This window comes from Phalacrocorax aristotelis, chromosome 1 (genome assembly GCF_949628215.1).
Source record: "Phalacrocorax aristotelis chromosome 1, bGulAri2.1, whole genome shotgun sequence".
NCBI classification, from domain to species: domain Eukaryota; kingdom Metazoa; phylum Chordata; class Aves; order Suliformes; family Phalacrocoracidae; genus Phalacrocorax; species Phalacrocorax aristotelis.
This window is the reverse complement of record NC_134276.1, coordinates 121,899,985-121,924,403: the sequence shown is the minus strand read 5'-3', so window position 1 is coordinate 121,924,403 and position 24,419 is coordinate 121,899,985. Positions and strand designations below refer to the sequence as shown.

General features: G+C 36.9%; 1 protein-coding gene across 2 annotated transcripts; it reads right to left on the bottom strand.

Moving 5' to 3' along the window:
* Window positions 1–1,212: 1,212 nt before the first annotated feature.
* On the bottom strand, window positions 1,213–23,333 carry HJURP (Holliday junction recognition protein). 2 transcript variants are annotated; one of them, XM_075104035.1, is made up of 13 exons: window positions 23,239–23,333; window positions 21,648–21,714; window positions 20,213–20,277; window positions 19,029–19,056; window positions 15,748–15,803; window positions 14,172–14,211; window positions 10,565–10,626; window positions 9,319–9,417; window positions 8,518–8,578; window positions 5,967–7,558; window positions 5,318–5,381; window positions 4,064–4,151; window positions 1,213–1,956 (listed from the first exon to the last, which is right to left on the bottom strand). In XM_075104035.1, exons 2-13 carry the CDS (start codon window positions 21,676–21,678, stop codon window positions 1,830–1,832), a joined length of 2,313 nt encoding a protein of 770 aa, XP_074960136.1. In that variant the 5' UTR covers window positions 21,679–21,714; window positions 23,239–23,333; the 3' UTR covers window positions 1,213–1,829. The 2 variants fall into 2 exon arrangements, with proteins under 2 accessions (XP_074960136.1, XP_074960125.1); XM_075104024.1 differs by lacking the exon at window positions 23,239–23,333 and adding an exon at window positions 22,998–23,216.
* Window positions 23,334–24,419: the final 1,086 nt, after the last annotated feature.

The following is a 24,419-nucleotide window of genomic DNA, read 5'->3' as shown; positions in this document are numbered from 1 at the left end:
CCAAAGGCAAAGATCCAAAGTCAAACACCAAGATATCAGCACATGAAGTACTTTCTTGGATTAGAAAGGAAGGAATTATACTTTGTTCCACAGTAGAACAAAATAAGTAATAAAATACATATCATACTCTTGCTTAGACTCACATATCAAAATTGTTTGAATAACGTATGTAAAATATTTTATATAAATATTTCAATTTAGCTGGCACCAATCAGATGCCATACTCAGCCCTCCGAGATGACTGACAGAGAAAGCTTTCTTAATCTTTCAAGCAAACAAGCACAGGCCCAAGAGTCTGTTACAATTTTCCTACATACTCATGAAACGAGGGATGCTGCATTTTCATTTAATACAGCTTGTGTACCCTTCGCATAAAGTTGCTATTTCCCAGTTTTCTCACAGCATTTGCACTCTTGATTATGCCTTTCCTCTAAAAACTCTGAAGTCGAAGAACATCTAAAAGTTACCTAAATTCAGCCTGTCATTTCAGCCTGATTATTAATTTAATGGAAATGATGTACACGCTTCTCCCATTGAGTGCACATGTAACAATAAGTCCACTTCATGGGATTTAGCTCCACCTAGTTTCCTCTAGATTAATGGAGTTACATAATCTCTCAGTACTGCTCTGTCAAGAAACACTGGGAAATAGTTACCTCAATGAATCCAAGGGGAAGGTAGTTCATAAAGCATATTCCCTACAGTTCATCGATGTCTGGAGCAGGAAGAAAAATGAACCACAAAAGCATTTCTAAAAGACAATATTTTGTTGTTGTTGAAGGAAATGTAATATACAAATGATGAAGGATAGAATGTGCGTGTGTGTATTGCAGAAGTTCTTGTCTTATCGTAGAGTAAACCTCGCTGAAGCTGACTTCTTGTTCCATTCAAGAACAACACTTAAGATGATCTTGGTTTTAAGAGCTAAAATAACACAAAAAATGCCTGTGTGTCCAGAAATGAAGTAAAGCTAAAAGAAAATGACTTTTTTCCTTTTCTGGAGCTCAGGAAGCTGACAAGGGGCAATGCCGATAAAAAAGAGTGTACTTGACCTGACACTTGCCTCTAAACCAATCTCCTTGCCAAGAAAGAACACAGCAATGAAAACCTGTGGGACCCTGCCACGTCATTCTCATGTATTTGCTGTAGGTATACCAACTGCTCCTGAGAATACACATACCTGAAATAAAATGTTGGAAACAGGTATTTGTTCAAGTATAGGCTTTTATTTAGAATATATACATATATATATATTGTTTCAGGTAGAATTTTGTCAGAACACAGAATAACACTATCAAAACCACTAAAAATTATAAAATGTTATTGAACAATCAACTTTTGTGAGTGACTCAGAAAATGTAACATTAAAATTACATAGCAGGCATATTACAAGTCATAGCATATAATACCGGATTTGGATCATCCAGCCCAGCTTAGATTTTTAAATTGACTTATTACTGATATATCTATAAAGCATGAATAGGCTGGAGGAATTCAGCAAAAAGAGCTTGTTGCTTGTTACTTAATACTAATACATTAAGAATCAAAGCTTATCGGCAGATAAAAAGATAATGCAGATCACATTCTGTTATATGAAACACTACTAAATACATAATTTAAACTTAGTCATAGAAAGGAACCCTGATTCCCTGCAGCACCTGATGAAGCTGAAGGAGTATAAAGTGCTCTGTCAGAAGGGATGAACAAGTTCCTGAATATTTTTTTATTAGAGGGAAGAATAAAATCAGGTTTAATCGTATATTAGATACACATAATACATCCTTGATTCTTGGAAGAAGAACGAACAAAACAAAACAAAAACCCAGACTTTATAAAGCAATGTTTTCTCTGTAGCAGTCCATGAATGCTCCTTGGTGAGTTTTGACCAGGAAGTCGTCCAAGGGACTGCTAGGATTTTGGTCTTTTCCATCAGTGTAGCTTAGTTTTCTGGATACCCTATAGAAAAGAATTGTTTAGATGATAAAGTAAATTACACAAAAATACTATCCTTGCTGAACAGAATGAAACTGAAACAAATCGCCAAAGCAAGATATCTGAAATTCTTGACTATGAATAGCAGCAGAACTCCTTTTCTGCATTCCTATGTGCTTTCAGCTGGAGAGGAAACTTTAAACCCATGTCATTTTAACATCTCAGTAATGCTACTCCTGAACCTAAACTACACAAATATCTATCAACTTCAAGATGTAATCTTTGAATGTATTCACAAATAGCTAAAAGTAAGACACAAGTGAGAATATAGTTATTTCCTTGCATATTACTTAAGAAAGGGTATAATTTTTTAAACGTCTATTTTAAGCTATTTTATTTACATCTGACAATTAACTACAGCCGTATAGCTGTAGGACAGCATTCACACAGAGCTGAAGAAAAGTTTGTTAGTTATGAACATTTCCTTTTCTGAAATATCTCTGCCTTTATCTAGAAGATGATTATGAAAATCAAGTTCCAGACAGGAAGACAATATTCCTTTTCTTTCCACAACCATTCATTACAACATACAGCATTATGCCACATGGCTTAGGCATAAAAGTTCTGAGGGCTCTGAAGCCATTAAAAAGCAGCTTCACTCCTGGGAACCATAGAAGGCTAAGAATATCGCACCACAGGCCTAAGGAAGCTTGCCAGCTGACGGGCCATTTTGGCTACAAATCAGCAAACATGCATTTGAGTAATTAAGGAACAAAGAAATAGATTTTGTTCCAGATGGCTTGGCAAGAAAGCACTCCATGAAATCCTGATTTCCTACTCTTTCTCAAACTTCTCTACTTACATGCATTAAGGAAAGGAAAACCTTTTCCTTCAGAACAGTTAATCTCATAAGGAGGCTATTTTGTATGGAGTCAGGAAAAAGAATTGAGGAAAAAAAGAGGGAATCCAAGAACTGAGCAGAGATTTACTCATCTAAGTGGGCATACTTAACATCACAGAAACACTCTTCTATACTCATCAGCTTGCCTCCTATCTTCCATTATATAAAAAAATAATCCAGATATAACCTGTATCAATACTGTTATGCATTTGTAACACAAGCCTCGACGTCTGAATTGCATCTTTGCTTAAACTGAAACTTTTTTCTTCAAATCACCCAGCCTCTTTTCCAGTTAAGTTCTATGTATAAGTGGTTTCAAAATGCATTCAGTCTTCCTTTGAAGTTTTAATTCAAACATTGTCAGAAAATTTTTTTATCAGCTGTATGATCATCTCAAGCATAGTGAAAATTTTCTTGACTGAGTGTGGGAAGGCAGCATATCTTGTGATGCCAAATTAGACCTTTTGGCAAAAAACCATGGCAAAAAATGTTTTGGAAAATAAAATGAGAAACTGTTCAGAGAACTTTTAATGCTTTTTAATCCTGCTGCCTATTAAATTAGTTTGTAATTAAAAACCCAAGAGATCTGAAACTTGAGAATCCTTTAAAAGTCACATATTTTCTAAGAACAGCAGATGTAGTAGGCCAGTATCCAGGAAGGTGGAAGAAGTGTTCTCCTTCCAGAGATCTAAATACACTGCCAATAGTGATAACAGCAGGAGGAGAGGATCTCAGATATCTTCCAAACAGAGCCACTGCTTGTGTACACAGAGCCAAAATGCAGGTAACTATGCCCAACTGCACAGAAGCTAACTAAGCTAACTTTTGAAAGCCCTTTCACATGGCAATATACTGCACTCTCTACAGCCTAAGCATCTGAGATGACTTGTTAGCTCAAAATACACAGCCAGAATCAAAACAATTCTGTAGTTATGTCTAAAATAATGTCTCTATAATGAACACAAAAGAAGGACTACAGTGGCTATTCAATTAGGCCACCTTACTATCTGGTTTCACTGGCCATCCATGCTGGAGTCTGGCTGGTTTTGTCCGCAGACACTGGCAACCCACTGTTCAAGTGTGCAGGCTTGATTAGCTTGGGCTCTCCCAAGCGATCATGCCGATGTTCATTCTAGAAGTACACATGTAAGCAACAACCTCCGTATCTGTAGTATAGATGTAGAGCAACATGAATTTCTTTTGAAACTTCTTTTCACGAAAGGCACTTACCTCTGGTGACACTTCTGTGCGTTTCCAGGACAGCTGTAATTCTTCATTGCCATAGGCCGGCCAGAGCGGGCCTCTGCAATCCCAGATTCTGGTGATGAAAACGTTAGTATCAAAAGGGTAAGAACAATGCTGCATAGCAGGGATGCTACAGTATGTTGTTAAATATTAGCCTATTCACTGGCATACTTCAATGTGCCAATTTCCTTATGAAAATGTTCTAATGCACAAGGTTCTGGCAAAACTTAATTTCAAATACATTTTATACACTGAATATATTTAAGTGTAAGCTAGGTTTCTTAAAAATGCTTATAATTTATGACCATTAGAAAAAGGCAGAAGAAACTGCTGATACCAGAAAAAAAATGTAACAAAAAGTATGAGTTAAAATTTGAGGGAGGCAAAATAAGATGGATGGGTTAAGTCCACCTCAAATAATCAAATTCTTTACCATTAATCAGTGTTGAAAACGCAACAAGGCAAGAACCATGCGAACAAGTGCATTTCCTCTACCATTTTCTTGTATACCAGCTGACAATATTTCAAGTCACCTTCTTCAGTATTTTCCTTTGATATGTTAGTTATCTTGATGACAAGGTTCATAAAAATAAATTATGGAAAATACACATTGGTGATTTTACTTAGTAGGAAAAAAGTTCAGGTTATGCTATAAACATGCTTTAACCAAATCAGATTTTTTAGAAGGAAATTGAAAGATTAGCATCTAAAAACTTAAACTAATGTAGTTTGGGTTTTTTTACATAAAATTCTACTGTCCTGAATTGATAAAAGTCTTTTTATCCAGATTAATAATCTTATTCACTTAAGCAAGTGACAGTAGGCATGAAACAACTCCACTGAAAGTTTTTGTAAAGCTGAAGAATCCAAACAAAAGCATTTGGTTATTCAAGCGCAGGATTAACAAACTATGCATTTCCATTTAGATACAGAAAGTAAAAGCAACAGCGAACTTAAAATAAAATAAAGGAAGAGGGAAAACCAGCAGATAATAAGCAACACTTCAGTAGCAAAAGTCCTAGTGAAACTAAAGAAAAGCTTCTTAGATCGCTGTTAACACGTGATTCAGGAAACCCTTTTCTCTATATATTCCTTACTTAAGGGAACACACATACCCAATTATTACTGAGGAAGAAGAGCTGTCACCTAGACAGTGGTCTGTTGAGATCTGTAGACTTACCCTTTGAAGAAGTGCTTGTGATTGCTAAAGTAGAAATTAATAAAACCTCTGAAACTAACCTTGCAGGGAAGTACCAGGAATACCAAGAAAAGTTTTATCTGAAGCAGCATGAAATCCAGTGTCCTGAAAATAAAACATCAACAGATTACATTGACGGAAATACATATTATTTCACAGCTTGCCTCGGAAGAAATGACTGGGAACATAAAAACAGGGCCTGATTTAACATTTAAATCAACAAGTCTAATGATCCCAGTAGAACCTAGTAGAGCTTAATTTGTTTGCCTCACCTTATCCATCTATAAAAACATCATCATTTCAGAAGGACAACGCCTTAACACGGTTTCTGTTTGAGATTATTTTAAGCAGTGACACAGTCTATTAAAATGTAACAAAATCTTTTACTGAACATTTCACAATCATTTTCAATGTTATTAAATACAGTGAGCTTCCTCACATGATCCAGAAGACCTGATACAACTTATATTTTAGTAAATAAAAATCCCCAAAACCCCAAACCTATAAAACAGCTCTACTGACCAAATAGCACTGGAAGTATGCTGCCAGTCATTTAAACAGCCCCCAGCTATAATCAATTTTTAAGCCCTTCTCCAAATATCAGCAAAGAGCGCACAATCGTGGGTTTTTTTTTTGTGTGTTTTTTTTTTTTTTTTTTTTTTTTTTTTTTTAAACAAGGTCCTTAAGTACCTGACTCTGGCAGGTGTGACTGTCAAAAAAGCTGGGGTTACTGTAACTGTATGTGTTCAAAAAATCCATGCCAACTGTCTGAAGACTAACATTTTTTCTGTGAGAAATCTGTTGACATTTTGTTGAAGGAAAATAATGTTCTGGTATATTTTTCAGTCGCTTTACTGATGAACAAAGATCATTTTGAAAGTCTCCTAGTCTTTTAACTCTGGGAATTGCAGATGAAGTTCGAACAGGTGAGTTAACAAGAGCATTTACAGTTTCAGACATCTGTATTCCTTCATATTTCCTTAAATTTGAAGCCCTCTGAAACCCAGGAAGTTTTGGAACTGCCTCCCTACATAATTGCTCATAGATCCTGTCAAATTCTCTGTCATACTCTGTATCAGACCTCACAGAATCACTTAAATTACTCTTCACTAATCTTCCTTTCTCTTCAAGGTTCTGTGAATTTGAAAGAGGTCTTGTCAATGTCAAAGGCTTTTGGATTTCTTTGGAGCACAATTTGAAGTAGAGTTTTTCAAATGCATCTTCGTATTTCTGGGGCATCTTTGAAGGACTCTGCCTAATAGGCAATGATGAAAATGAATTTTTGTGCTGGAAAGAAATTAGTCTTTCAGAAATTATTTCTTCAGGATTTATGAGCAAAGTATTTGATGCTTTTGCAGGAGAATGGTTTGTGACAGGCGTAAAAGTGTTACTATTGCCACAGGAACTGCAAGTAGATGAACACAACTCTGAGATAAGTCCATGAGGAAAGCCAAATTTTCGAGTTTTACTCTCTTCTACCAGATGAAGCGCTGTTGACCCTGAACTGGCAGTAGATGTTATAAAAGGATATTCTGAGGAACATCCGTAAGCCAATTTTTCACTTTCCTTGCATTTTGAATTCCTCGGCGAGACAGCAGGCTGTATCTCATATCCTACTAGAAATGTCTCTCCCATTCTAGCCATAACATTAGGAAAAACAGTCTGTTTGGAGGGGTTTTGGCCTTCTCCATATACCAAATGATGTTCTGAACTTGAGTCAGAGCAGCCCATTTTGATGTCATTTGTATCAATGTAAGAATAAGGTACAAGACCAGATAAATTATTAATGGAACACTTGTCATCACAAAGTTCTCTGTTCTCATTTCCAAAAGTTTGATTCTGGATGTCTTCACTTCTACTGCTGCATTCGCCGGGTAGTGCTTGCTTCAGTTTAAGGGCTCCGAACCCTCTTGTTTTGTCTACAGCGACACTGAGCTTTGGTCTTCTGGAACGCCATCTTTTGTGCCTTAAGTGTCGAACCAAGTATTTTAACTCATTTCTCCGAGACTGCTTTGTCATCAGCCTTGTAAGCATCTGTACCATTGCTGGATACAAGTCTGCAAGAGTTACATTGCTCCAGGAGCATTCCTCATCTGCAGACTGGTATTCTTCCAAGATATTGTCATAGCAAGTTTTATTCAGTTCTGGAGCAGGTCGATGCCTGGGTGTGGTTATTCTGTTTGGTGAAATGGGAACACCAGAAAACTGTAACTGTAGAGGTCTGGATGAAGGACATTCATTTGACAACTCCACTTTCTTACTGCAAACAGCGGCTTGGTTGCCTACTCAAAAAAAAAAAAAAAATTACAAAAAACCCCAGCAGAAATAAGAAACCCAAACCTATTAGGGTACTGCCAGTAATGTATTATATGATGTAAACAATTGCATGTGGTGCAGATCGTCTTACTATAATAGCATATTTCGTTAAGCTTTTTAGCCAGGCTAAATGGATGACTAACATGCAATCCATTAGGAAAAAAAAAATAAGTTTTTTCCTAACCACACTGAATTAGCAGACCACAGAAGACAGAAATTAAATGTGTTGGAAGAAAACCTATTTTAATATAGCTTAATATATAGATGCAATATATTTTCATTGTATGGGCAGACTTCTTTGTTTTTGGTGATTTTTGACCAGAAGGAACAGCCTTATCCTACAGGCTTTGTAACTCTCTTTTCATATTACTTGAAAGCTTTGTACTTGGCCTGTACCAGTGCAGCTTTGCTTGCCGTAAAGCACCATGAAGATAATGCTTTTTGTAGTTGTTAGGCTTGAAATATTTACACCAAAATTCTATCTCAGGTTTGCATCAAATTTGGAGAGTTTCTGAAGAAAGTAAGCTTACTAGTGAAGTACCACTTTGAGTACCAGTTACCAGCAGACCCAAAGCCATTCATTACATTCCTTGACTTTAAAATAAGCAGAAGCAAAAAATTATGCTTTCATTTAATTGAGCTTAATGCTGCTGAATATTCTAACTACGCATTTTTTACCTGGGGCTATTTAAGAAAAGCTGTTTTTATGTATACACAATATTTAATGTCTGCTTTTCAAATACATTTTGCCATAAGCAAAATCATGTTTAACTTCTCTTCAAGAATCCAGTCTGTTGAACTTTTCTGTTGGATAAATAGTGCCTTTGAGTTTTCAGTAAATTAAATATTTATTTCTAATAAATTTTAATAAAAGCACATTTTGTAACTAGCATATTTGACCAACACCCAAAAGGTTTAGTTATACCAATCAGTTCTTGGACTGGCGAAGCTAAATGAAGACCTTCCGACAAACCTTGCGGTGCTATCTGAAAAACAAACAAACGACACAATCTAATACCCTGAATTTTTTGCACATTAAAGGTAAAATCAAAACCTTATTTGTGACTCCTTCTACTCTCTCATTACTATACTAGGTCCTGTACAGAGTTATGGTCCTAAGGAGCTTAGTAACTTTCAGACAAGGAGGACAAAGTCTTAGACTAAGACTCCAGTTAGAATTTTTAATAGTTACCAGTTTAATCTTGGAAAGCTGTTTACCATCTTTGCAACTTCTACATTATTTATAATATTTTAATCCCTTTCCCGAATATGAGAATTTATACATGGATATATATACCTGGATAATCTGTACATCTCTAGCAACTCCAGTAGAAAACAGAAGCTGTACCATGTAACATAACCCTCTGCCCCCAATTCCCCTCGCCCCCAAAACCAAAATAAAGCTAAAACTCATTTTTTCTCTACAAACTTCAAATAAAGGCTTTTCAGAAAATGTACGGAAGATCAACATGCATATCAGGGTTCAAAGAACAAAGCATCAAAGAAAAAAAAAAAGAAACATTTGGATATCATCTGCTGTTTCTTACAAATAATTGCTGTCAGAGACCTGAGATACTGTGATATTTACGTAGACAGCAAGCAGCAGAGGAACAATGATGGAACAGTAGAGAAGCTGTAGTAGAATTCATTGTGCTGCACAGTTAGAGAGTTCTTATTATAGTCTAATTATCTAATAATTTGTAACAGAACAGAAGAAATATGTTACCGTAATCCATTTGGGAATTCTTCTAGCATAATCTTGTACTATCACATCTACTTGAACTTTTTCTTTCTCTTGAATTTTCCCGTCACATACGTACTGATTCTTGGGGGCGGAACGGCGCAGGGAGGGAAAAAAGAAAGTAATTAAAACACATAGAAATTATTGACACTGACAAAGTCAAACATATTATTATTTTTTTTTTTTTTTTCAAACTAGCGTTATTCAGATGAGGATATCCAACCAGCATAAACTTCTTTTTAATGTATAAATCTTATGCCAAATAAAAAAATTCCTGTGAAGGAACTGTATGTGAAGACATTTAAAAAGAGATAACTAGCTAGTTTATTGATACAGGGAAAAGCACACACTGCCTGAGAAGACCCACTGACAAAAACAAAAAACAAAACAAGTCTTAGTGTTAGGTTACAAAGCACTGGTAATTATGGCTGCAAATCTTTACATGTATTATTAACATCCCAAGAATACATCTAGAAATTAAGGTCTACTCTGTAACACACCTCTATGTAAAACCTAGAAGTGTTTGGCGATGAACAGCAAACGTTTTTCATTAGTGAAACTCTTGCTTTCTGAAGCATTTTCTTTTGGCTGTGGTCAGAGACATGACAATGCCTAGCACTATGCTTAACAAGTAAGGAAAGTAAATTAAATTTTGGTAATTGTATTTGAGCAAGCAAAACAAAATTAGAACGGCTGCGCATACAGTGTGTTGTACTTTTCTTCATCAATGTAAGTACTGTGGGTAGTCCTGATACCCATAGTCTAGTTTGGGAAACAACAGCAGAATATTTCAGTCTGCTTTTGTTGTGGTAGCCATTATTTCAGATTTACTTTTTTTAAAAAAAAATAATGTTACCTGTTTATGCTAGACTGTCAGGTGAATGATCATATTTTTATAAGTGAAACTTTGTGATTCATCTGGTTATTCTTTTTCCATACCTATAATAACCTTTCTCATGGTTGCCTGTTCTGTGTAATACATAGTACGGCTTTCTCTGGTATACTAATAATACCAAGACATAATATTACTTCATATTGGTCTTCATGGTATTACTTATTGAACCTCTCATTTGCTGTACGTCCTAAAAATGTGCATTAAGATGCAGGCTACATTGAGTCTTTCTGCTGATAGTGCATCAACTCATCAGACATGTGTAAGCTATTGAAATAGTTCAATCATTTCTATTGAACACAAAATTATTCCATTACATTAGACACCAGAAATTTTTACCTGGAAGTGAATGTCTTCAAATTTTCTTCTTACTGAAACTATATCAGCATCACTTTCTTCACCTACAATTTGAAAATAAATACTAAATAAAATCTAGTTGAACTCAAAACCAAAACAGAAAAGTTTTTAAACACACATTGTGTAACTTTAGTCAATAAGTGCTTAAATTTTAGAACACTGTTTTCTACAGGAAGCTTTTTATCTGTATTACATTTCCATTTCAAGTCAAATTGAAAAGCCAGGTTTATAAATTACTTGAGAGGAACAATGAAGAGTGAAGCTAACTTGTTTGTAACCAGTTCTGCAAGAGTTATGCTAAGCATTTCAGAGAGCAAAATATTTTCAAAGCTCTGTTCTGCAAGATTCACTATTCATTAGTGTATCATTCCTGCTTATTTCCTGCTACATTCCTAAATATCCCAACAATGATAGTAAGGACCTTCTACCATGCTTCTTTTTCTTAGTTTGTTATTGTCAAGATTGCCTTAGAACTGCAAAGGTGAGAAATAAGACAGACTTGAGAATATTAAAAAGCATGTCCATATCTTCCAACTTATCTTTTAAGTATTCTATGGGTATTTTTGTAAATGGAACACAACAAGACTTTTTTTTTTGCTAGATGTAGCCAGACCTTCCAATTCATCATTAGCTAAAGCCTCAGTCTTTCACAATCATAAAACACATGACTGTATTGTAAGCCCTGATTTTCTGAATTCCCCTGGCTGTTACATCTTTGTCCCATGATTGTGTTCACCACAGGGAGGGGAAGAGAAGAATAACCCTGAAAAGGAAAAAAATGAGTGAAAAAAATCTTAGTTATGATCCCTACCCACGTACCTGCCTCTTCATATTATTCTTAAATTACCGAAAACAGAATGAAAAATCTTTTCCAGCCAATCCCATCTTTGATTTTTGTTCGCTGTCAGTGCAATCACCCCCTAAAGCTCTGTGAACAGCTGCTGCCATAGAGCTAGGATAAAGATACATATGAAAGAAACGCTACCCTTTTGGGAGCAACACAATTTTGCATCTTCTGGTGAAAATGTTGAACAATCAGAGGGTTGGCTTTGAAAGTCTACCTGATCCCAGTAGAATTATTTTATTAGAAATGAAAACCATACCTGTCAGATTATCAAAGTTTCTTCCCACATGACTAATGGAAGACAAAGTTGTGGCCACTTTATCCACAGGAAACCAGTTACTAAGCATCAATAGTGGAGGAAGCAGTAAAAATATTAATGTTTTTATCTGATAAAGTTTCAGCTCCAGTTTCTGTTGTAACAGCTGATACTTTCTGCCACACAGTTGTCTTCCTCCAGTAGAATTGGGCACAAAACTGGCTGACTGCTCCCTAACTGGTCACTGAGATGACCAGACTAGACTGCTACAAAAATGGGAGCTTCTTCAGATAAAGGCAGCAACACTGGTGCCCAGGCATGCTCAACTCCATCACACCAATTACAAAATAGCTTGTATCATAGAACAACTTGACCTGTGTACAAGTTGAATACGCCTCTAGGTGTGAAACCTCACAAAAGTGTAATTTTAGTATGTCTACAATGTATTGTCAATAATACTTAAAATCTCTGGAGCATTAATTATTAGCAGAGGACCATGGCACAGAATGGAATAGAGTGAAGTATCTTCTCCAGGGAACCTTAACGTATTTATAAGGGCCAAAAGGGAAATTTGGGAACACCTCTGTTCCTCAAGTGCAAAAGAGAGAGGAAAAATGAAAGCTCCCACCTTTCTCTCTGGAAAATTTGACCTATAATAAAGGAAGTTATTTCACTGGAGAGGGACTCAATACACTATCATTACCTAAAAGATATATTTTACTTAAAAGATAAATATATTAGTAAGGGGATTACCGTAAATTTTAAGTTTTGATTTTGATGTGATCTTCTCAACTTAAATACACTTAGATAAATACACAATTCAAATTGAACTTTCCCCTTTCTCTCCAAATAAATTAATTTTTCTGTGATACTCTCCCAATAGATACAAGAAATTTCATATATTACTATACTTTGCCATGTTACTTCCTGTGAAACCCAAGAAGGTAAAACCTAATCATTTTCCCTATTAAGGGCAGACCAATACTTACAGGTACAGGTGAGAGCTGTTTCACTTTATTTATACCTGCTGTTGATAGGCTTTGCATATTTTTAGAGCAAAAATACTGAATAATACCTGGAAGAAACACTGCTTTCTCTGAGAAGTGTGAAGCATTCTGTGTGAATACTAAAGATGGGAAAAGCCTGCCAAAGCTAAAGTTTTAGCTAAAGCAGCTGAAGATACACTTTTTCCTTAACAGTTAGCCTGTCTCATTGCTAACCTTTGAAATATTAAAAAAAAAAACAAACAAAAAACCTTAAATCCCCAAACCCAAATGCAAAAATCCAAGAACAAAAAACCCCAAACACCTATGTGAATTCCATTTTTAAGTGAGGAATCCAATCCCACATCTCTAAGAAGCTAATTTCTAGGTCTTACTGTATTTGGAGATAGCTGGGACTCACCGAGGTTGCTATAAATCCTCTCCAGTCTCTTCCTAGAATATTCACAAGAGAAGGAGGAGGAGTGGATAATCATATTATTGTACGCTGCTATGAATATACCACAGTCCGAACTGCATCACTCATTTATCTCATGAGTGCAATAGAAAAAGGACACTTAGAGAAACTAAGCCACAGATGCCTCTGAAATTTTTTTCCTGTATTTCATTGTGCAGGTTGAGCAAAAATGAAGTCACATTTTCTAAGTTTGCAGAAATTATTTTATCATTCAAATAGGTATTTGAAGTTATCCTCTCAAGCAATAGGACAAATTTCAGATTGCTATTTTCTATTTTTCCCTCAAAAAAGAACTAATCATCTGCCTTGGAGACAGCTATGCATATGAAGCACCTAATTTACACCAGAGTATTTAAACACCAGCTAACCATGTTTTTCTGCAACTACTCTTTTGAACATTAAATGCTAGTTACTGCCTAGCCATAGTTTAATTTATGCAAAATAATAAGTTTTTGTACACACAAGAATCAAAAGATCTTGAGTAATACAAGTTTAAAATATTTGAAGAAGTCAAAGATTGTTTCCACTAATTAATACAATCAAATAATTATTTTGGAATAAAAGGTCAAACCCACCCAAAACTTTGCAGACAGGCCACAAGACTGATGCTGAAACTGTTACAAACACTACTGAAGGTGTATTGTTGCAGCTGAATGCAATATCCATGTTTACCAGACCACTAGAAATTAATGTATATATTCTAATTATTAATAAAACGTCTATTGCCACTTATGCCAAAGTTTTGATTTCACAGTTCCTTTCTTTTAATAAAGAAAAGGTAATTGAACATATTCCACATTGACTTTCCAACATATCAGGGATTCAGGGCTGGAATTTTAAAGAGGAATGTGATTATTGATTTCATAGTACTACCAGTACCTCAGATTCTTATTATTCCTACTCTCTACTTTCTGAAAGGGTACAGAACACTTATTAGAATAATTTTTATTATATTAGAAAATTATGAAAGTTATTTACAATCTTTTTCGAAAAGGTGAAAAAGGTAGCTAAAAATTAATTAAAACACTCACCTATGTCAGATGTATTCACACAAGAGTTCTCAGGAGATGCCTTAAAAGCACATGAAAGAAATTTTAATATAGCTTATGGTACCAGGTCTTAACTAGTCTATAGAATTTTCTGCTCTCACTACTAGCTCAATTTTCTGGGGGGTTGGTGGTAGTGAAACAAACCCAGTTGTATTTCACAAACTACATCCAAATGACACCATCTTTATTAACAAATCTGCACACAAACTTGTCTTGATTCACATCTGATTACTCAATAGGGAAAACTATTTTCTTCCCAGCCCTTCTATATTCAAACAAATAATGTAAGGAAAAGCTGTTGCACAAGAGCAAAAAACAGTTGGCAGATGTATTCTAATCACCCAAATCTTTATCAGTATGTACTGGGTATTTCTTCTGTGTTCCAATGCACACTGAAAGCTTAACTGTCCACTTTAAACATTTCTTAATTGCCTACTTCAAAAATTCTGTATCTAAATATATAAATAAATATATAGATTTTTTGCTCTATTTCGTAGAAGTCTTGGTAGTTGCATAAAAAGCTCATTTATATGGATAAGGAGCCTTTTCTTAATGTTTACAATCTACATCTGACATCATGTTCTTCAGAATTTCTTTTTAAAAAGTCTAATTCTATTCTGTCCAGTTCAACCATAAAATTAGTGGATTGTGGGTTAAAAGGACATCAATAATATAAGACAACCCTAGCTACCATCTGTGTAGAAGTAATTAGGAGTAATCATATCACTCTTCAAATGCCGAGTATTTTCTCCTTAAAAGGAGTCAAAATAAGTTACTGTAGTCACCACAGGTTTTACATATAATAATGAAAAAAAGACACACATATCGCCTAACTTAAAAGACAATTGATGGTTTAAAGTATATGTCCAACTGCTTTATCTCCAAGTAAACTTAAAGGAATAGTAGAATTTATCTGAAATCCATGGCTTATATCATGGCTGTTTTTCAATACCCCAAATATCACAATGGGAAGGAAGATACGTAATTATATGAAACATATGTAAAGCCTACCACATAAACAACATGAACAGGGATATAGCAAAAATTTTAAAAAGTGGCATGAATACACCATCACAAAATGTATTAGACCACCACATATAAAAGTCCAGAACTCGAATTCATCACCATCTCAAAGCACAGAACCTATCGTGGAAGGAAACAATCAGGGAAAGTATACCAGATGATCAACATTAACCAGAACATGAAGATTTTAATTTTACACAAACATGTACTTGGTAAGTAGAGGCACATCTTTCCGAAAATGAGGCAACTACATGTGGGGAACTACATAAGGGGAAATATAAAGCAATTGTTTAATAAGATACCTGAAGTTTGAAGAACTGCAGCAAATTACTTTAACCCCTCAATTTTTTCAGAAATACTTATTTAAGGAAAATAAAGTGATTCAATCTAGCAATTAGTAGGTCTTTAAAATCTAACTTCATAGCTATGGTACAGGACCACCTGCTCATGATTAATTTCTTAGCTTTTGACTGCATAAATAAATATGTTTTCCCAAAGAGGCTTTATAAAAGTAGATGCAATGTGGTGCCCATACCTGATGTATTGTTGAATGTCCATCTTCAAAATCAGTGGTCTCTTGCTCTGATATATCTTAGCATGCATGGAAGGAAAAAAAATTCTATTTCAATAGGTCACAGATCAACATTGTACCTGAACTCATTAAATCTCCATTTATATATACTTTTATTTATTTTGAAAAATATTTAACACAGACATTTAACAAATGGAGAACATACACAGGAATGAAAAAAAGAACAGCAAGTGACAGAACAACATTCTAGTCAAATACAGCAGACTAATTCTGATCAGAGATGTACACCTACCATGCTACATGTTTTCTTCTTCATCCATGAAGCACCACAAAAAATAAAATTTGCCCCTTTATCAGGTGGTATCACTTGTAGAAAAGGAAGACAACAGCAAGCTTTTTGCGCATTTTCTTTGCATATGTTGAAAAGGATAAGAAAAAGACTAACTGCTCCTGAAGCCTGAAGGTAGAGCCCCAAACCTCTATGGCATCTTTTTAATTTTTGGCAAGGGGGGGCTTCCAAAGCTTCTATGGCTGTCTTCCTGCACAGATAGACCCACCCGCAATCTTTGTGCGGTTTTTCTCCCCCATTTATTTCAAAAGAAGCAGAATATAGAGACTGTAAGAGCTGTCTGATTTAGCAGAGATGTCCCCTTTTTACATTTCAGTCTATACTTATTTCTTCATTAGCTATCGCAACTCAAACGGATTTAAATAAAACCCAAAACTTATTAAACCAGAGTAGTAGCTACCTTCAAATAAATGTGACTTCCACATAAGCTCATTTCACAATTAGCCTCCAAGCCACATACTGTTGCTATTAAAATTACTCAGACTGAAAACTGTTTTGATATCGCCAAAAGAAGTTATATTTATAATCATCGCCTTGTTAGGTTTAAATAAGTTATCTAGAACAAGCTACAACTTCTCAAGTCTGTATACAGTGCATATGATTATGAAGTGCATAAAAAATTATTGCCTACATCCATTGTTAATACTGCATAAATTACAGAAATTTAATCTTTCTCAAAATAGAAGATCTTTATCTCCAAAAATAAGACTCTGCTGGTACTGAGGCCGCAGTAGGACTTCTCATGATTGGATGCATGTGATGATAGACTTAAATAATAAAAATAATACATGTGCTTTAGCAGGTATGTTTACCCTACTCAAGATTGTCATTAAACAAGTTTCTCTTTAATGCAGAATTTGTTGTCCTTGCTTTTTTCTGCATTTCTGTTTCCAGATAAACTGATGTCAAACATCAAAAGTGATTTACTTTTTTTGGTTAAATGGTGAGAAAAGTTATCTCATACCTAACTCAGGCACATCAGTATTATTTACTCCTATAAACACTTCATATTAACTAATCGTACCAAGCATATATCTAAAGATTTCCAGTTTTCTAAATGCTTAACACATATAGAAAGGAACCTAAATATGTCATCTGTTCTTTCTTCCATTTTAAAGCTGGAACAACTATACCTAACTTAGCTCTAGGAGTAAACAAATCCATTCTTAAGAGCAACTCCATAATCTTCAAGAAACATATTTCAGGATTTCCTTATGTTTACATTTGGAAAGCTCTTCTAATATTTGGCCTAGAGTCTCTCTTTTGTTCTTCCCCCCCACTCCCACCCCAACCCGCTCCATTTAAATCTTATCACCGGTGGCTCTAGTGATTTTTTTTCTTTTCCTGACTCACCCCAGCTAGTCAAACTACTATTGAATACAAAACAAAGTAGTCCACCACAAGTTCTATCACTGTTGAACGGTGCAGAAAACATGTTCTGTGTGCTTTGCATACTAGGCAGCTGTGCATATCTTCTAGCACAGTATGCGCTATTTTCACAAAAGAGCGATACTCTTGGTTGGCTCAACCAGTCTTCAGAATTGCCTCTTCCTACAATTGATTATTCCTACATACTATTACTTTGAACTTCTCTGCATGCAATTACACAAAGTTGACTTTAAGTTTTAGCCCCAATTTGTCAGACCATCTTTTACAGCGGTCAACCCTACTTGGTATCCTCTGCAAGCTAATTAAGGGTATCCCCTCTTTTACTGTTTACTTAATGAAAGCATAAACTAGTAATTTGCTCAGGACAAGTTCTGGAAGAAACCCCTCATGTTTCCCTTCAGTTTGGACACAGACCATTGATAACTATTCTAAGCAGTTTTCCAACCAGTAGGAAACTGGGCTATAAAACCACTCTCATATAAAGTTAATATAAACACTCTCATAGGAAGTTAATGAAGCATATTATATAAATAGAGAGCTCTGGTTTCTGCTTGTAACCTTCTCAGGAGATTTACGTTTTCTATTTTGCAAAAAAACTACAGTAATGCTTCCTTTAGAATATATTAGCAATGCGGGTTTTTAGAAGCTGAATAAAGCCAAACATTTCTGGGTTGGGAACCCAGGAAATCATAACAACACAGTAACGTCCCACTGAAATCCCTTACTGAGCAAGATCTATGAAACACCACAGAGGGTGTTTTGTTTCAAAAAAATTTCTCAAGGATAGAAAGAATTTTAAGTGGCTAATATATGACAGAAATATTGCCGGTATGGAACAAGAATAGGCAAAATTTGCACGTTAGCTTCAATAATCCATAGCCAGAAGGAGCTTTTTCTTCTTCTTGTTGGTTTGGGTTTTTTTTTTGTTGGTTGTTTTGTTGTTTTTATGTTTTGGTTTGGGTTTTTTTTAAGGATAACACCAACCATAACCAACCAGTTCAAACGGTTACTCCATATACTTTTGTGTTTCAAATAAAAAGTAAGAGCAGGATATGATTTGTTTAAATTTAACAAAATCCATGAGATCCTATCTTTTATAGCATACTTGAACTCTCATGTGACTTAATGAGATTCTTTTCACACACATTTATTTTCTAAGTCCACTTATCTGGTTATTTTCAAAAAGCTAGCAATTTCCAAATTTCTCCACTTGTATACCCGTGTAAGTCGGTTGGAATTTTTAGATTCAGGAAACATCTGACAAAACCAACAAACAGAACAGAAAGATTACTGTTTAATTGATAAGGGGAGATTATTTTAATCAACTTGTAATGATGGTAACATCAATTATAATGTATTTATTAATCTTAAACATTTTAAACTATAATTCAGAATCCTTATGAACTTAAGTATTGTTGGTTTTATGGGTGGTTTCCCCTCAAAAAATATTGAGTATCCTGAGAAGTCTGGCGTAAAACCAGGACATCATCTATTAAGTCAAGACTCTTTGGATGATTTAGAGCACTTATTGCTTTAAACACCTTACCTGTATTCCTTTGACTTACTCTATTATGCTGCAATTAGAAATAGGAAAAAAAAAAAAAGAGTCAGAAGAATCTTTGAATAGTAAAGTTATTTTAATCAGTGCCTTTATTTACTTTGGTATATCTCACAGCTAGGCACTTCCTAAACAACCAGTTTCCTTCAGGTTTCCCATGGCCTGACCAGAAAAGCCACAAATACAAGGTAACACTTACCTGATCATTCACTTCTTGCCATACTGTTGCTGTTAAAATCACTACTAGAACATAAGCTATTACTACCTTGGTCCACATAAGAGGCTAAGACAGAGAATTCCTCTTACAGTCCTTAATGGATTTCGTCTGTAAAGTTGTGTGGCAAGGCTGGATGATGCACAAGGTACTACCAGGAGTGCACAAAGAAAGGGAAATACAACTCCTCTTTTGTCTCCATTAAATCCACTCTTGTTCCCCAAAACTGAATTTCACTCCTCATCCCCTCACTCTGTGGGGTTCAGAACAGCTTCTAACTACCAAGGCACACTACACACCTCAGCTTTTTAGACAGATATTAGGAAGGTGTCAGCAAGGTTACTTTTGAGTTATGAGAAACACTGAGATTTTGAGGAAATTCACTGCTGAGTTCTTATGGGGGAGTTTAGGAAATAAAAAAAAGTTACAACTGCTTGTTTAATGTAAATAGAATAAAAAAATACAGATCATATGCTCACAACAGTAATGTCTTTAGCCTGACATAGAACAGTGAGTGCTAAGACTGCAAAGATATTTTAACATTATTTTACAGAAGAAAAAATCTAAAGATGAAACCATTAAGCCGTTTGGAATTGACAAGCCGAACCAAGATAAATTGATTTGATGCATATTAACTTCAATGGCAATATTCTGATGAGATCCAAAAGTGTGTCTCCATGTGCATGAGACAGCATTAAAAAAAAGTATTTTTGCAGGTTTACCAGTAGCGTGCTAGCCACTGGTAAATGGTCATCTATTTTGGTTAAGACTGTCAGATGAGATTAGACTAATCTATCCTAAAACCCTGTTTTGAAGTAGAGGCTGACTTCATGGATACCTCTTGCAAATATTATATGGCACAGCAAGATTAGAATGTATTCCTAAATATATTGTATATTTTAAAAAAAAGAAATATTGCTGCATTTTAACTGCATAGTAGGACTATATTATTAGATACCTCAAATATTTCCTTCTTCCATATTTTAAGCTTCTTGGTTGACACTTCTCCCCATTGTTTTGGTCCTAGAAATAACAAGAGATATTAATATAAACATAGCTTTTCTTATAACACTATCTATACTGAGTATCATTCTAACAAACATAAACATCTAGGAAGAAAATATTACACAGTAACAAAACATTATCAAATCTGAAGTCTCCAATACAATTGCTGAAACAAAAACTTACAGGAAAACAAACCAAGAGAATATTGTAATTTCAAGTTAATTGACAAGTCAGACAAAACAAAAAACAAGAACTACCTGCTGAGTCTAACAACACTGAGCTAAAATCCAAAGAGCATTACAGCCCCAGATACTACAAAGAGGTGAAAAAAGAAAATTATTTTACTTTTTAAATTTTAATGCATACAGATTACATGGTATCCGAGGTTACTTAAAGTCATAATTAAGGCTTTACATGACTGAGATCCATATTCATTCCATACTGAACAGAGGTTACTAAACCAAAAGCATAACCAAGCCATTATAAATCCAAGACTGTGTATTACAGTGCTGTATGCATGTTTCCTCCCTCTCCCTCTCTCAACGTACAATATATAAATTGCAAACTTCCCAGGCTGTAAAAGCCTTTACAAAATAATTAATATTTGGTACAACCGTTACATTGGGCTTGACACCGCAGTAGTACTTCATGTGTATGTCCAGTTAGTTGCTCTTTATGAGAATTGATATGGCAATTTATGTACCATAATCCTCACTTCAGTGACGAAAAAAACTGGCAGAACATTTAATTTCCCACTGAAGCCACAAGTCCCCCTAAAACCCTGAGCGATGTATTTTAGAACAACAGAGTTTTTCCACAATAAACTCTCCATAAGAATTACCAACTCTATAATGGATTAACAGTTATAATAATGAAACACTGGAAAAATATGACACGGCATATTGTGGTATAGATTTACACTAACCACACATTCAGTGAAAAGCTAAAGAGACTACTACCCAGTCTACCCTGACATATGACATAAGAGAAATTTATCAGAGCAGCCTTCAGAATACTAAGCAGAGATGAAACTATACAATCCATTCATGCATATCAACTTCCTGCCAATACCTCCATTTCTTTGTTTCCCCTTGGTCTTCTCAATTTTGATTCTTCTTCTTCCAAGACATCCAAATACTAACCATTGTTATCCTGAACTTTGCTAATAACTCTTTGCTGTTGTCTAAAACAGAGGAGGCAATGGACTAAAATAGTGCATTATAAAATAACTCTCTGGGTGCATCAAAGTTTACATATGAAACAACATACCTAAGTGGACAAAATTCTATATCCATTGCAATTAAATGTTATGTAAATGCCAACAGTTGCCTGCTTCACTAAGTCTAAATATACAGCATGCAAATATTGAAGCTTTAAAAACTTCTTACCATCAGGTGTATTGTAAGTGAGGGTTTCCATGGAAATAAGTAAATCATCTTCAAAAGGTTGATTATACTAAATAAAAAGGACAAATAAAGATTAGAATAAATGATTAAAACAATATTTTTAACATGCATTTTAAGAATTGTTTTTATCAAAACGTGAAATTATCAGTATGTTGTTTTATTGGCTGAAGTTAGAAGTCAGCAATCTGGAAATACTAATTTCTAGGGGAAACATATTTTAAGCATGCTTTTAAGTCATTCAATTTCAAGGCACAAGCAAGTCACTGATGAAATAGGGATTCAGAGTTTTCAAAAGTAGTTAAGTTACTCTATTACCGGGTTTCTTCGAAACTTCAGCTGCAGCAACTGGAAGCAGCCACTTAGCATAGACCTACAGCTCACGACATATAAAAATATCCAATCTAATGCTAGATAGGAAAAAGTTCTAGAACCAGAGTTTTCAAGCCAGTTCTAGAACTGGCCTTATGCCAGTACCGAGACATTTGCACATTTTCCTGAACAGCAAAGATTACATCCCTGAATAAATACATGCATCTCTGGATGGAGGTGTATGGTTCCCACATCTTTAAAACAAAATGGCTCTGAAGTCAGGAGGATTTGTGGAAGGAATCTCCCACTTCTTTCTCTATTTTCATTGAAAATACCTCATCTAATGCTAGCTAATTTGGGTTAAGGGCACTATAAGGACAACTCGGACTGATATTTAAATCACTTATACTGGCAAACCCAGATGTATGTTTTGGGGATGTATTCAAGAAAAGGACTCTTCACTAGCTTACTCACGCCAAGGCACAGGAGCGCATAGCTCAGCACAAGCTGCAAAGCTGCACGAGGCCCTGGGTGACGGCTGCTTTAGGTAGCCAGGTAAAATAGGAGCTTGTGACACCACCACTAACTGACAAAGAGAATTCATTGTCAGTTACTGCAAATTAGCGCAAAGAAAGCAGAACGTGCCAGTACTGCCACAGCAGGACCTCGGTGGTCATGAAGGAGGAGAGCAGAGAGCGCTGCCACTGCCTGAGGCGAGGTGGGCAGAGGGGCCGCGCCGCCCACCAGCCTTCCAGAGGCGGTCGGAGGGACGCGCAAGGGCGGCCAGGCCCGGCCAACCCGCGCCACACGCCATTTGGGCACGAGAAGCCCTACGCAGACCGCGCACCCGAGACAGGCGGGAGCGAGGCAGGGCGGCCTGGGGACCCGGCGGGGTACGGCGGTGCAGGCCACAGAGCGTCCCCGCCGCCCCCGCCTCAGGGGGGCGACTAGAGGCCCTGCCAACAGCCCCCGCCCAACGGCCCCCACCCAACGGCCGGGGCGGCGCGCGAGCGCGGCCCTCACCCTCTCCAAGATGTGGTTGATGGAGGCCACGAAGCGGGCGTTGCTCTGCCGTAGCCGCTCCTCCATGTCCAAGGCCGCGGCCATAGCCACGGCCTGCTCCCCTCCGCGACGCCGGGGGACAGCGGGCGCCCCACGCACACGCTCCGGCCCTGGCCCCCACCACAGCCAGACGCTTCCGTCCCGCCTCACGCCAATTCAAACTGCGCTCTACCCTCCCACGGCCTACCGCCCCGCTTCCCACCTCTGATTGGACTTTCCTCACGTCAGTTCAGGCGCCGCAGCTCATCCAAGTACGCAGTGAGGCGCTTTCTCATTCTGATTGGCTGCTAGAGCTGCCGAGGGCCCATCCCCTCCTCACAAGTTAAGCGGTCGCAGAGTCCTCCCATTGGGTACGGAGTTCGCAGCGGGACGCGGCGCGCAGTCGCTGCTTCACCTAGCAACAGCGGCCTACCGTGAGCTCCCATTGGCCACGGGGTGAGCTGCCGGCGCAGCCCGCTGAGCCCGCTGCTTGCAGGGCTGCTCCCGCGGGCGACAGCTGGCGCCTTCGGGCGGCCGCTGCCCCCCTCCGGCCGCCGGTGTTGGGTCGGGTTCTGTGAGGAGAGCTCCCTTAGCCGGAGCTGGCGTGGCGGCTGGAGGCCCGGCGGGGAGGCGCTGTGAAGGCAGCCGTGGGTGCCGGGACTGGGGAAGCGCTGCTTGCTGCTGCTCTGTCGTCGGCGAAAAAGCCACTATTTAAATTAATGTAAAATAAACACATGGGTGGGTTTTTTGGTTTTGGTTTGGTTTTTTTTCCCAGTGGTGTTTGTGTTTGTTGTTTTTTTTTTTAAGTCAGCTCCAGGCAAAGCTGTACTGAATATAACCTTCCTGTTGCATTCAGCAGAAACGGTCAGAGGAACAGGGAGTGGAGAATTTGATGCGAAATAGCTGCCATGAGTCATGCCCTTTCCAGTCATTCTCCAACCAGTCCCATAGGGTTGCAGGCTTGAGGCTGCTGAGTAGGAGGGCTGCTGAAGTTACCTGCCCACCAGCGCTGATATCTGGATATCATCCCTTTCCTCTGCAATATTCTTCAAGCAAGCATTCCTTTTCTATAACTAAAGATTTAAAAAAACAAAACAACCAAATGCTATTAGCACATCAAGTTCCCTGCAACCTCGCATTACAAAAACATTTGCAGTTTTGCCAGTGTAAAGGCATAGATGCATTTTTCGTAACGGCTTCTTGTCTAAAGCTCATTTGTGTTGATCTACTTACTGTTTATTAGTTTGGTTGTAATGAGTCTTAATTTTTAAATAGCAGAACTAAAGTAAAATACATAGTTTCATCTGTTTTTAAGCATCCTTACTAATACGTGGTTGTGAAGTTTCCACACCTGCCAGGTTCTGTGTTAAGGCCTTACCCTGTTTCTAGCAGGTCTTACCCTTT